The sequence below is a fragment of the Macrobrachium nipponense genome, chromosome 15, assembly GCF_015104395.2.
Source record: "Macrobrachium nipponense isolate FS-2020 chromosome 15, ASM1510439v2, whole genome shotgun sequence".
Classification (NCBI taxonomy): Eukaryota; Metazoa; Arthropoda; class Malacostraca; order Decapoda; family Palaemonidae; genus Macrobrachium; species Macrobrachium nipponense.
Window position 1 is genome coordinate 10,186,641 of NC_087208.1, and position 15,473 is coordinate 10,202,113.

Genomic DNA, 15,473 nt, shown 5'->3' on the forward strand with positions numbered 1-15,473 from the left:
GACACCTCCAAACCGCATATGATTTTCACCTCTGACTTTCGGTTTTGTGACGCCAGGGCAATTTATCCTGAAAATAACCATTTTTCAAATTCTATCTCCTCCCTTGATATTTAATATTAAGACCTGGGATTACTACCATATATATAGACCCCTGATGTAGAGTTCTAATCAAGTGAAGAGTTTTTTTTCTAAAAGTAATTTTTTTTGCTAGATATGAATTTTTCATTATGGTAAAAAAATAAACCCTATAAATCAGGAAAAAAAAAATTATAAAAAAAGACAAAACAAAAATTGGAAAAAAGGGCTCTATTTGATTGTTCTATAATGTCTTTCTAAGTTATATACCAAATTTCAATTCTATAGCTTTAAAACTAAGTGAGAATATAGAATTTGAAGGTCAAAAAATACAGTTTTGAGGTACAGGTGTTCAAAGTTTTCCTTTGTATTTTTATAAAGACAGTGTTAATAAATAATGATTATTATGAATGTATATTTCTTTCTTGGGTATTAATAAACTAAAACTATGTTATTTATCATAATTTAATCATAAATTATGATCCCTTTGCTCATATATCGTAGCCTGGGGCACTGCGTCAGGCAAGACAGGGCACTTCTTCATATGCAACTCTCTCTCTCTCTCCTTCAGTAACTCGGCTTATTACAGCGAATTTTCTTCTTCTGTATGTTAGCATGATGTTTGGCTTGTATTTTCCTCTTTTTCCTGATGAAATTCTTGCCGAAACAAAAATAAACAAACGTAAAAGCAATAAAATGTCAGAGGTGAAACTCGAAGGTGTACTCTTTTTACAAAGACAATGTTAATAAATCATGATTATGAATTTCATATTCCTTTTTGGGTATTAATAAACAAAAACTGTGTTATTTATCATAAATGAAGATCCCTTTGCTCAAAGATCGTAGTCTGGGGCACAGTGTGATGTGTGCGTCAGGCAAGACGGGGGCGTTACCTACTAACGCACCCCTCCCTCTCTCTCTTCACTAATTATGCTAATATCACGTATATATGATATTCTGTAATCATATTAGAGCGAGTTTTCTTCGTCTGTATGTTAGCGAGATGTTTTGCTTGTCTTTTCCTCATTGGCATGATGAAATTCTTGCCGAAACAGAGATAAACATACATAAAAGCAAGCGAATTTTAGAGGTGAAACTCAAACGTGTACACTATATGATGTTTGTGCTCACACTGAATTGTGGTTGGTAGCTGACTTCCCTTTTGCGACTCATGGAATCTCTACAGATGCCATTGCTCATAATTTCTTTGACAATAATTATCAAAATTTACGATAACAGAAGAAATATTGCCTTTTCTTGTACGGATCAATGTATTTTGGTTATTGAGTTACGTTTACTAATTACCCTGTAACTACGAAAGTAAGAGGAATTTTGACGACATTTTTGTATACGTATTCTCCATTGCCATACAAAGCTCCATGAATTTTTCCATGACTGTATTTTTTGCCCTATACCCCCATATATAAGGGTTCCGGCCAGCCCCCTTAACCAGGTATTGGTGCCATTAACCGGATATTGGCGCCATAAGCGCCGTAAATCACCAAATATCAGTTAATAGTGGTTTTAGCTTATGAGCAGCCTGCCGAGAACGGAACCCCCACTGATAACCTGGGACTGCCGGTAAATTGTCATGCATTGGCTACATGGTTAAAGCTCCCGTAAAGTTTGATGTGCCATCAAGCTCGATCATAAATAAAATTGAAAGAACACATTTTGCTGTTGTTTTCATACTGATAAAAGGCAAATACATTAAGCTTGTGTTATGATGAAATCAAATGAAAATATAAAACGGAATCTGTTGAATTTTTTTACACAAAAAATATGCCCCCAACACCATCTATTAATGAAATATATAACTAAATTTTGCTCGAAACGAGACGTATTTTACTTGAAAACACACTCGAAAATAACCTTGTCCCATATAGAGAATCTAGAGATAGATTCATTTGCTCTAACTAGAAGCATAAAAGTGCTCTGAATACGTTGAAATAAACTTTCCCTGTAATCACCTACAGCTAATTTCCAAACCAAAACATTGATCGCTATGTTTATATTTTATAATACAAAAGTATTATGAGACTACGGACATACAATATTATTGGATACAGTGAAGTAAAGCATATCTTCTTAAAAGACCCATTGAAAAGATGCATATTTGTTATGGTTGTATTTTATAGGATACTAATATGTGAATATTAGTGAGTGACAAATTTTAGACTTTTTTTGGCTTGATCAGATACCGTTAGATGTAATAATTTGAATTCTTATACAATTAATCCGTTCCGAGACGGCCTTCGTATCAAGAGTTTTTCGTATCTTGGAACACATTTTACATGTAAAATGGCTAATCCGTTCCAAGCCCTCCAAAAACACCCCAGTAGATTATATTTCCAGGCCTAAAACACATGTTCTAGGGTTACGACGGAAGAAATATGACTCCAAAAAGGCAAAATACTGTACATACTTGAGTAATATTCAACTGCATATAATGTTCAACCCCATTTTTATTGCATATATTAGTACTTTAGCATATGTCCCTTAGCAATAAGCCTAGCCAATGTTAGCGGTTGCTACTGTAGCCTAGTCTATGATTCTGACATCTAAACCTAAGAGCTAAAAGCTTAGAATATGCCAATAAAATGTATAAATAATCAGTATGTACTCATTTCAAATAATTATTAATTAATCATTAACTATAATACACAAACAAACAAAAAACAAACCTTCCAATCGATTGTTTACATTCAGTATGGAACGAGCGCCAAGCAATCATTTTTCCTAGCACACAGTAAGCCATAAATTGTCATTATTATCGCTCTTCAACCAATGAAACCACCAAACAGTATAATAATCATTCATTTCTATTCTTTATTCTATCTTTACCTAACGGAGATACCGAGTTGCTGACAGCTATAATGAAACATACGTATACGTAACATAATAATAAAACAGAAGAAGAATTCTAAAAAATGCATATTTGTTGGCAGTCTGATTTATTTTATATTTTATGATATCTAATTCACAATTTTTTTATTAAATGTATTGCATGTACTCATTTCAAATAATTATTAAGTAACCATTAACTATAATAAACAAACAAAAAAAAGCTTCCAAAAATCTGTTTACATCCAGCACTTACGAGTATCGAACGATCGCCAAGCAATCACTTTTACACAGTAAGCCATAAATTTTCATTATCTCTTCAACTACTGAAACTACCAAACAGTCTAATAACCATTCATTTTTATTCTTTATTCTATCTTTACCTAATGTTTTTTTTTATTAAATGTATTGCATGAATACTAAGTTTTTCAATTTACAGCAACCTTTTACCAATAGAATACTTAAAGCACAAGGGGTAGATGCTGACCAATAGGAGAGCAGGACCTTATGGGGTGACTAGCATCAGGAACCAATGGGAGAGCGGGAGGATGGTGGCGAGTTTACTCAGTTGGCGGCGCGGGAGTTTTAAAATTGTTCTCGGTGGTCCGGGCGAATCTCGGGACTTTATAGCAACAACCTTTCGTATCTTGAAAACTTTTCGTATGTAGAGCAGTAAAATTTTTCGTATTGGCTTTCGTAACTTGGATTTTTCGTAAGTTGAGCCTTTCGTATCTCGAGGTACTACTGTACATATGTAGAAGTTTATACTAAAATGACAAGTACACTTAGGGAAATAGTGGGTTTGTCTGTTATTAATGGCAAAAAATTGCCTTTTGAAATAAGAATATTAGGGGGAAACACAGAATAAAAACATTGTATATTATGTGCACCTCACACCTACACTTTACCTCTGAAAATAAAAAACAAAGCTTGGTAAATGATTAAGTTTTTTAACCCTGCATCAACACATCTGGTAAAGCAAGTTTCATGGGAAGAGAGACCAGTTCAAATCCTGCTTTGTGCCTCTTGAGGATGTTGCTATCAACTGAAACTTCAGAATACCATTCAAGAAAAGTGATTGCCTGCCTGGCTGGGCTGCAGCTCATGAAGCCTTGTTGAGCCGGAAATTAGCAAATCTTGAACTTGTCAGTAAGGAATCTATTTCAGCTAGATGATTTTCTGACTTATCAAGGATTACCACTTATTTGCAGGAGGACCTAGACTTTTGAGAATTTCATATTTCATGGAACAACAGTTTCTGGATCTTGTTTTTCTGCAGACAAGCAAGACTCTAGCTGATGTAGGGAGTGTCTTTTCTTGTGACCTCTACAGCCCATTAATTTTTGGATCTACCAGGAGACCAAAGCCATAATCTTGTGTGCTGGTAGGTTTCGCCAAGAGATTCTGGTTCGGTGTGGCAAGCTGTAAGATAGGATATCACAAGAGGGTCTTCTCAGTGATGCCTAACAAAGAAGTCTACAACCATTTTGACTGTATGTTTCAATATTGATATCACCTCAATGTCCTACTCCCATTATTTATTTTAGTCTTATCGGTAAGAAATGATATCAACTGGCTGCATATCAAGCTCAGCAACCAGTCCTTTAATCATTCTCTGTAGGAAACATATGATGGCCATCAAGTCAGACAGGAGTAGTTCGTATGTTCCAAAGAAGTCACAAAGGTGATGACAAAATTAGCATGTAATACAATCAGCAGCCAAGAGAGGAGTCTACTCACCAATTTTTTATTAAGAGTGTTCCCTGAAGTTTTGGCATCATTAGACCAGAAGAGAGACACTTGTTACACCCAAAGCTCCTTCTTACTAGTTAGTCATGGGCAGGAAATTCTTTTAAAGTACTATTCCATGGTATGCGCTTCCTGAATTGTGAAGGTTGCAGAAGGGATGTGAAATACTGTGCCACTACCCCTTAGTTCAAGACTTCTGTAATTGGTGGATCATTCAGCTATCTGGAAAGCATCTCAACCTTGAATCTGGGATTAAGACATCTTAGGAAACCATATAGGTTATATAGCCTGGCCAGAGTTCTTGCCTGCCTCCTGTCCCTTAACTGTAAGTGTAATGGATGGGAATAAATTTTTAAATTTTTTTTGGATGGGAATAAATTTTTAAATTTTTTTTATATTTGTCTTGACTTTGTTACTGAAGCCCATTTCTTTGGCTCTGCTGTCTACACTTTTAGAGATATCACAGACCCTGCTTTGGTGTTAGGAAAACTACCATGTTATATGAGTTGTTAACTGTGAATTTTCTAGTTTTATTTCTTCATTATTGTTATTTGAAAGATAAACCCTGTTCTCATGGAACAAGCCCGCTCGGGCCGTTGACTTGAAATTCAAGCTTCTCAAGAAAATAGTAGTTCATTTGAAAGAAGTAACAGAAGATAATGGGAAATATATAAAGAAGAGATCAGGTATTAAAAAAGATAAAATAAATCAACAAATTAATAAGTAGATAAATATGTAAGTAAATTATAAAATACAATAGCAGTAATGCACTACCACTTTGCTTGAACTTTTAAGGGTTCAAAATTGCACAACCTCAGGGAGACTGTTCCACAGTCCAACAGTATGAGGTATAAAGGACCTCTGGAACCAAGAAATTTTGCAGCAACCCACATTTACTGCATATAAGTGTTGCTGTTCTATAAATCTGGTTGCTCTTGGCAGGAAAAGAGGATCAGAGATCAACTGTGAATGTGAAAGATCTTTGTTAAAATACAACTTCTGAAAAATTGACAAAGAAACCATCCATCAATGGTTCAAGTCATAACTGCTAATATTAGGAAACGGAAACTTACCACAATGAACCATTCTGTCTGTGGCAGAGGGAGACATCCGCACTAGAGAACAGTATGTATTATAGTAAAGGAAGGACAAATGACCTACAACAGGCTGCATTGATTTTAATACTGCTATAAATATAGGAGGCCTTACTTACGATACCTAACTTTTGTGTGCCATTTGCTGGTACTTTCCTTAGATGTTGGCCAGTTCCTAGTGAGACTTAATTTCCATTAACAGTTTTGGACAAAATTGTCATGGAACTTTTATGCTATCAGGATTCAAGTTTCTTCTTAACTGGAGTACCACAAGTCCCTCTCTGGAGATTTTGCAGCTCACAGGTACGTTGAACCAATGTTGGGAGTACACCTACTGGACCAGCAGACAGTGGGGCAGTAACACATCTTCCTGGCATTAAAGGCCTTTTTGTCAAAGGCAAGGTGGCAGATGTAGTTACCAACAATTCAATGACAGTGGAGTATTTGAAAAACTGGGCTAGTAAAAGGCTAGAGACCCTGATCTATTTTGTAATAGATCTTTGTTTGTGTAATTGCCAGTATTACCACAGTTCACAGTTTTCATCCAATCAAATTATTGCTGAGAGTCTCATTAAGAACACCAGGTTTTTTTTCATCAGAATATCACTTCTAGGTGTCTGCAATTTTCTTTAGTGTTGTCTGCTGAAGGTGAAACTCGGTTTCAAGCTGCCAGTTTACAGCTGTGCTCAACCAGACCAATTAGCTGGGAAGTGTGTCTTCCTTCTATTAGATCTTGGTAAAGTCTTTAGTAGTTCTTTCATGTATGGAGTGTGAATAGTTCCCAGACCTTCACATCCTGTTGGTTTGCAACCTTAAAGGGACATCTTGCCAGAACCATCAGCAGACTGTGTTGATGTTCAATCCCCAACCTGTATCAAGCAAATTTAGTGTGACAAGAGGGGTTTTAATTCCATATGATTCACTATTCCATGGGTAACAGATGTCTTCCTGTTCTTGATATGCCATAAAAAGTCACTTTCAACCTTCAAGGATTATTCAAATTATGATTTTTCACTGATTTGAAAAGCTAACCAGGCCACTTGGATCTCGTCTTGAAGCAGCAACCTTTGTTCAGCACAATTTGTGCTCTCTCTGGAAAAGCGTCAAAGGATTAGATTTGTTTATTTTTTGTTACGGGGCTTGGAACCAATTGATTACTCAGCAACAGGACCTACAGCTCATTATGGGATCTGAACCACATTATATTGAGAAGTGAATTTTTAATCACCAGAAATAAATTTCTCTGGTTCTGCATTGGCAGCAGGAGGAAGCAAACTCAAGCTACCAAATTGATAGGTGGGTACGCAACCCACTTGCCCAATGAGGAACTTGTAAAAACTGAAGATTCAAGCAGGATGGAAATAGGTCATAGAAATATACTAATACCTTGATATCCATGGATCAGCGCATATCAGCGCTGAAAATCCATTCATTATTGTCGCTAGATGAGCGCTGTAAAACCGGGTTGCTGATAATCGGGGACTGCTTCCCTGCACAACCCCAATAAAATTTTTGATAGCGGTTAATCTTCAGGAGTACTTAATGTATTAAAGCAGACCAAGACAATGATTTTGTCAGTGTAAAGTGGAACCTTGGTTTTCGTACATAATCCGTTCCAGAACCTCCCACAACATCCGAAACATACGAAAACTGAAACAGGAATTCTCATAAGGAATATTGTAAATAAAATTAATGCATTCTAGACCCCCAAAAATAGTAACAAAAAATACATTTTATAAGGAATAAGCAGTTTTACATACAGAGAACAACAAGAAATAAATATAAATGACTAATAAAATGTATAAATGAACATTTAACATACTCTTACCTTTATGCAAAACACCTGTTAAGAGTATGGAAGACAGAGAGGAGGGGAGAGGGGGGAGGAGGAGAGGTAATTGTTTGTAAGGGGAATCTCCCTCCAGAAGGACTTCAGGTATCAAGGACCTATGTATCTGGGGTTACTTCTTTTTGTTTTTTACGGGGCACTATCTGAGATTACTTCCGTTCTTCGTTTTTTACTTGCACTATGATCAGCTTGAGAGTTACTGGACCCCTGTCACACAACAAAACTGTCCAGAGACATTTGCTTCGGCCATTTCTTTAAAATTTGCCTAAAGTTAAACATGGCATTGTCATTAAACATGTTGAAGACATGGATTACAACTTCTTTGTTGGGATGATAATACTCCACAAAATTTCTTACATCATTCCACTTTACTAACATGCCCTTAATCTCTGAAGTATGCACATCATGTATACCCATTCATTTTCTGAATTTTTCAAACCAGCCCCTGCTGGCATTAAATTCAATTCACTAACAGCAGTGCTTGTTGTAGGCATTATCTCACTGAGATCAGCATGCAACTTCCTCCAACACTTTGCTATGAGTTCTTTGTTCAATTCTAGTGTTTCTCGCCCATTTTTTTACAGAAAGGCTAGCACTTGGAACTTTCTTTGGCCCCAGGATGGCTTATTTAGTAGTTGCACTCAAAGAAAAAAGCCCCAAAACAACAAACGCAAAAGCAGAATGGGTCACAAAAGAAGATGGAATGCTTTGGTTGGGCGCTCGATATGTGGCCCAGTCACGTACTGGGCCCCAGATGGAGCATTTCCGAGTGTACAAAAACTTAGGAAAGGTATGATAACGAAGACAAAATTTCATAGAAAAAATTCTACAAAAACCAAAATGCACAAAAAGAGAGGCATACAAAAACCGAGGGTTGACTATGGTGCATCATTCTTTTAAGAGAAAATTGTCATATGCTGAAAAAAGCACATACTTATAGGTAGTATGTATATCATTTCACATCAGTAAGGTGAAGCTGTTTTGTAAAAGGAAATATTAAAAGTAGAAATGCACTTCCCGTTATTTAAGTTGCAGGACAAACATAAAAGAAAAAGTATGTAAGCTGAAAAAAAAACTAAATTTTATGAAGAATAATTCATAACATACTTAGGTTGGCTCTTACAAGCATAGGAGTACTAGGTTGAGACAGTTTTTCCTGAAATTCTGTAAGGTGCCATAACTGTTCCTTCATTTCAGTGAGTAAATAGCCCTCTTAATCTTATCCTCTCTTTTAGACATAACTTTAGTTATGTTGAAATCAACATTTTACATCAGCTCTATAGTACTACTTGTCAAAATAATAAACCAGGTAATGCCATCAGGGTTGTTATTGTGGAGAAAAAAGAATGGCAGTTTTGAAGGTGAATAAATTGAGGCATAAAAATATGCCGGCTATGTGACGTTTGCACATCCTTAGTGAGCATGACACTCCCATTTACTATTGTTCATTTTGAGGATGGCTGTCATTGTGGATAGCATTTCATGTGTGACTGCGCTATTGCTCTGCCTTTTCACTGTGCTGCACTGTGTAAAGTGGCTATTGTTCATTTATTTTGAGCAAAACAAGAGACTTATTAGCTGAAGTTATCTCCAAGATATGTAATAGCTTTGAAGGAATCTGGCCTTCAAACCAAAGATATAGTGAATGAGACTGGTATTAGTGAGAGGAGATTTTGAAAGTATGTGGCGAGGTTCAGGGAGGGTGGTAGTAGAGACACTTTTAAGCCTTTGAAATGAACTGGATGCCCTCATAAGACCTGTAAAAGGGCTACACATTTGTTGAAGAGTGAGTTACAACAAAACCTCGTGTAACAGCTCTTGTGGTTAAGAAATCAAATCCTGGTGTGTTTGGTGAGGGCAGCCAGGCTGTTTCAAAGGTTTAGTGGTGTCTGAGCTGACCCTCTCCACATACTTCCGAACACTACTCTGACTAACACCTGTTTGATTCACTATATCTTTGGTTTAAAGACTAGATTCCTTCAAAGCTTTTATCTGGGTGATATCTTCAGGTGATGAGTCTCTTGTTTTGCCCATAATACATGAACAATAGCCACTTTACATAGTGCAACACAGTGAAAATGCGGGCGAACAATAGAGTGGTCACACATGAATGCTATTCACAATGGCAGCCACTCTCAAACTAAACTATCATAAATGGGAATTTCATGCCCAGTGGGGATGCACAAATATCATACAGCTGGCATATTATTTCATTTAAATTCATTCACCCTAAAAAATATAATTCCTTTTTTAACAGAATAATAAACTGGGTGGTGTTACCCGGTTTATTATTTTTATGTGTACTGTATTCTTAATGACTTCATTCACCTGCCTTTTACAAATACTAAGAGTATACAGGTACTAGGTATTGAATCCACTTTAATTACCTTTGAATCCAAACTTGGAAATTTTCTCCCTGTGCAACACTTTGATGATTTAATTAGTTTCTTATGAGTTTTTTCTTTCTTTCACCAGTAGGCCAGTACAATGATCAGCATTTATGGCAACTGTTGATTAAATTTATTGAAAACAGTACTGATTTTCCCTAAGATACATCTACAATTCTTTCTCATTCCTTGTTATAAACCCTTCTTTTTCATTTGAGACATGCAGGCTGTTAATTTTTGATATCTTGAAACTCCCATGAATGCTTTATTCATATTTATTGAAGACAGCATTACACTTTTTTAACCCTTTTTATTACATAGTTTTTGTGCACCCAAATGACTGGCATTGCCATAATCTTACTTTCTGTTAAAGTAATTTTTATATTTGTGGAAGGATAGCTTCTTAGTAGTAATTTTATGTACCTCCTGCCATTGGAAGTTAAGTTTCTTACTTTTTTATATTTTTATGCTTAACAATGAGTTGAAGTTACAATAGGATTTTTAATGGAAATGTACCCTTATCAACAAATGTCACATAAAATCCTATCTCCAGGTTCAAGTGAAGACCAAGAAGAAATAAGAGAACTTCGAGAACGTTTGATGTCCATGAGAACTCCTGGCGCATATGAAGACACAGGTATGAAATGTGTTATCTATTGATGACAAGTATAACATTTCTGGGCTTGACCTGTGTCGGCCTGTGAAATGGTTCCTTTGATACTATTTCTGAGGAATAAATATTGCTATTCATCCTAGAGAAAAAAGAAACATATAATGCCAAGATAAATGGCTCACTCACTTCTTATAGAAGTGTCAGTATAGTAAGGAGCGAGTGGAATCACTACCAGAGGTCCCTTGCCATTTAGCTTCTTCCTTCGACAAAACCCCGAACTACGGAGGAGCCGTGCTACAGCTCCCGGTCTACTACTACCGTGAGCGCCTCCAACGCCTGAGACGTCATTCCTTTCGATAGCACGCGTTACAACCAGACGTTAGAATTTTTCTGTGTTGTGTTTTGCTCGATTTTGGATTATCTTTTGGATTATCTTTATTTTCAAAGATGTCTTCAGCTTTCTCTTGCTTCTAAGTTAAGTACTGTTTGGGGTTACTGATCTATTTTTATGATGATCTTCGTGTTTTTATACATATTCAGAGCCTTATCGGCCGGTTATGCCCCCTCCCCTCGACCGCTTGGCGGTACGGGTTCTCTCTTTCGGTCTTCCATACCGTTAGGGATTTCCCCTTTTTCTCTCAGTACTTTAGATATGGTTTTTACTTATACATAGTCTCTATATCTTTTATGCAGTTAGTTTTTTTTAGTTAGGCCTCACGGGGCAACGCTCCGACCGCACGTTTCGGACCTTAGTCTAGCTACGCCTTACATTGTTAAGGAGTTTTATCAGTCACGATTTTGAGAGTCATATCATCTTAATTATTCTGATGTTCTCTCTTTCCTTCTCTATTTCCTGATTACATTAATAATATTATAGGTACTAGGTTGGGCTAACATACACCATGCTTCGGTATGGCGATTAGCTTCCTGTTATCATTTATTTACCGTTAAGTTAGGCTTTCATACCCCAATTGTCGATTGGTGATTAGCCTGCCCCCCGTTTTCTTGAACTAGAGGTTGATTTTTTAGGCTAACATAACCCCGCCCCTTTCTTCGGATCGGCGATTAGCCTAATTTTCTGTTTTGCTTAGCTTCGTGTTCCCCGTGTTAGCCTAGCTTTAAGATATCGCTTTAATTTTATTTGATTGATTATTATAAGTAATCCTATATATATCAGTGATATTGATGTTGTTCCGACGGTTCTTCCCCACCTCGTGTCTTTCACCTGGCTGGGAAGACCACCGGTTGATCGCGGTGAGCTACCCGGTTACGGGGTCCCTCTCCCGTCCCCCCATTCCCCCCCTCCATACATTGCCATCCACGTCGATGGGTGATGACTCGTTTCTCACAGCTAGCGTCCAAGTCTGCATGAGAGGGGGTGACTCACGGGACTGGTGGGGATCTCCCCTCCCCTACTGGTATTCTCACTCGTCATGTGCCTCGGGGGCTCGGGACTCCTCCCCCTTCTTCTCCGTCCTTAACTGGCCGCGTCAGGGGGAGGGCTCCCCTACCCCACGTTCTTCCCTACCCTTTCCCCCCCAGTTCAGTCCGGCAGGTGTCTATCCGCCGCTACCGAACATAGAGAGGGGGGGAGGGAACCACTGGGTTTCCTATCCACTTAGGATAGTTCACACGAGCACTTACTGATATAATGGGTTTTTATTTTGTTTTTATTTTGTTTTATTTAATGTTTAGAATCTTTTGCGTTACTCATGGGGGGTTTTTTATTTCCGCCTCTCATACTATCCTTGCTTCGTTAAGAAGTTTGACATTGCTCGCTCAATAATTAATTAACTCCGGGCCATACGGAGAACTCCGGGCCCTACGGAGTCTATTTTTAATCATATACAAGTGAGCTTAGGTGGAGGCAGAGACTTTCTTCCCCCCTCGTAACTTTTCTCAATTTTCTACGTAATATTCATACGTAGATCTCTATCCCGTCTGGTCCTTTTACTCCGGCACCCACGGATATTTTGCATATTAATACCACCGGAGGTTGTCATTGGTAATCATGTATCCTTTGACTTACAGATGTTGTGCCAGGAGTTATTGGGTGCAATGCCATCCTCCAAGACCCGTGCGGCCATATAGTATGCCATTCTCATGCAGGATGTGCAGTGAAAGTGGAGGATTTTATCGTTTGGCATCATGAAGCTTGCCAAACCTGCTACTTGCTAGTAGGAGATGCCTCACTAGTAGTAAGTTTCTAGCACTTTCTTCATTCATTCATCACCTGGTTAATACTTGTTATTATATTATAACCTTTCCACATGGAGACACATTCATATATCTCAACAACAACAGACATTCCTCCCCTATCCTCTCCCTACTCTAGACCCTTTTTTACAGGGTTCTGATGAAGAAAAGAAGAAAGCTTTGTCGACTCTCAAAGCTTGGGTAGGGGGTTTTGGCCGGAATTCGAAGGGCCGCCCCTACATTCTTACCCAGGATATGGCGGACCTAGTATTGCACTTCCCAGGAGCCAAGAAAGGATCAGTGGGGTGGACCCGATAGCGGCCGCCCCTTTGCTGGCCGACCTTCAAGTCATGATCTCCCTTCAGGAGGGGGATTTCCCAGAGGACGTTGCAGAAGACGTTGCGGCAATGAACCTCGACGTCGAACCCATGGCTATTGACTCCATGGGTACAGGTAAGGGTGTAGTAGGGGCAGCTTCTGTGGGTTCTCAGGGCCCTTTCCTGAATTCCTTTCTCCATCACCTTTCTACTGATCCTTCTACTTCCACTTCTTTCCGGGGCGGGGTTCACTGAAGAGCAGCGGTCTGTCCGTCCTAAGGCTACTTCAGTGATCCCCAAGGCTAAGATGACCGAGGAGAAACTTAAAAAGTCTCTCCCCAAGAAATCGGTCATCCTGACAGACACTGTAACTCCGGCTCACCACCCCGGATCAGTTAGGTCAAGGGAGGCCTCTTCCTCTGCGTTGAGGTCCCCCAAACATAGATCACGTAAGGATCGAGCTCAAGTCCCTCTTTTTGATCCCGAATCCTTTTCGGCTAATATTCTGGAGCAGGTGGAGTGATCGTAGGGGCCTTGGTTGACAACAAGGTCGGCTCGGTGCTCTCCCAGCTCTCCAGTTCTGTTACGTCTTCCGGCCAGTCGATCCAATCGCTGGCGGAATGGCTTGCCGCTCAGGAGAATGCCATCGCCGGGATTCAAACCTCGATCGCGGCAGGTTCCCCTCTATCTGTGCCACCGTCTCCTCTTCCAATGCCAGATTCCAGCCAACTGCCGGAATTCAAGGCAGCCAACCCTTGGAGGATCGCTTCGTATGCCCCGTTTGTCAACGGAATGTTGACAATCGAAGGCATAGGAAACTCGAAAGGCGTGAGGACTTTGAGTTCCGCCACCCCAGAGACCTTCAACCACCATTCATTGGCTACGTCCGACTAACGGAAGCAGCGATGATGAGAGAGGACAATGGTTCCAAGGAAACAGTGATCCTTCCGAGGAACAGGCACAAGCAGACTCTAATGAGAAGTCTGGAGGAATGGGGGTGTGAAAACACCGCATCACAGCCTTTAGGAGTCCTTTCACAATTTTTTTACCTCCGGTGGAAGGGACTCCGCTAACCACTGACCCTTAAGGTAGTGTAGCAAACCTTTCAGGCCGCCCCTGAAAGACAGCCCCTGCCTCAACTACGAGAGACGGAACCCACCTCTCTTCTTAGTCCAGGCTCCGAGACGTTACTTCGAGGGGGCAGTTCCTACTTTCTCAGTAGGAAAACTAAAGGCGGACTGTGCCACCTCTCTCTTTAGTGAGAGAATCCCCCAGGTTGTCGGACTCCCTCATCCAGATGGAGTACGATGCCCGGACTAGGCTCGCGAGATCCCTTTCCTCCATGACTATGCGGAGATGACGGCTCTTGTATACCAACAAGAGCCGTTATTTAAAGTTTGGCTAAAGGTCTGCTGCACACCATGCAGTGTGAACCTTTACGACTCCTCATAGCCAGGAGAAATTGTAGGAAGCACGTTTCTGGGCGGAAGCTACTATCCGCCATGAACCTAATAAACTGATTGCTTCCTCAATTTGGGGAACGGACCTCTTCCAGCACCAGTAGTAGCAGAAGTCCTTCATTAGGCTTCTAAAGGTTAATCCAGTGCCTCAAAGTCAGGTGGGGACTGGTAGCAAAGCGAGGCAGGAATCTCTCTGGCCTAACCAAAGGAACAAGAAGAAACCAAGGAAGTTCTCTCCCTCCAGCCTTCTCAGCAAACGTTGGTTCAGGCAGTCCCAGCACACAAGGGGCAAACCATCGTCGAAGGGTCAACAACAACAATACCTTGTTCTGACCCCTCAGTCCCAGCAATCTCAACCCTCTACTTCCTTTGCTGTCTCGCCAGCGTACAATTCCAACTATGAAAGCCAGAACTTTCAGGCTTTCAATAGGTTTGCGAGAGGCAGCAGAGCAAGAGGTGCCTCTCGATTCAGAGGATCCGGCAGGGCTGCTAACAGAGGAAGAGGTTTCCGAGGAGCAAGAGGTGGCCGCCCCTCGGCAAACCAGCAGAGAGTACCAAGGTAGGAGGGAGGCTGTACCTCTTCCGCCAGCGGTGGGGGTTCAGCCCTTGGGCTCAAAGTATAGTAACAAAAGGACTGGGTTGGAGTTGGCTAGAGGGCCCTCCTCCAACCAACAGTTTCTATCAAGCACCAACAAAGGAATTGGTAGAGTATACCGAAGACCTCCTTCTCAAAGGAGTAGTCTCAAGAGTCAACAATTTAAAATTTCAAGGACGCTTGTTCAGCGTGCCAAAGAAAGACTCGGTAAACCGAAGAATCATCTTAGACTTGTCCCATCTGAACTTATTCATTCATTGCGACAAGTTCAGGATGCTGACCGTTTTCGCAGGT

At 39.8% G+C, this 15,473-nt stretch overlaps 1 protein-coding gene across 1 annotated transcript in view; it reads left to right on the plus strand.

Annotated features, from left to right (window-relative positions):
- The window catches only part of LOC135226953 (probable E3 ubiquitin-protein ligase HERC1), a 232,033-nt gene that overhangs the window by 121,110 nt on the left and 95,450 nt on the right, over positions 1 to 15,473 (plus strand). The window contains exon 12 of the mRNA XM_064266636.1: positions 10,552 to 10,635. Within this exon, the coding sequence (XP_064122706.1) occupies positions 10,552 to 10,635 (84 nt within the window). The remainder of the gene's footprint in view (positions 1 to 10,551; positions 10,636 to 15,473) is intronic.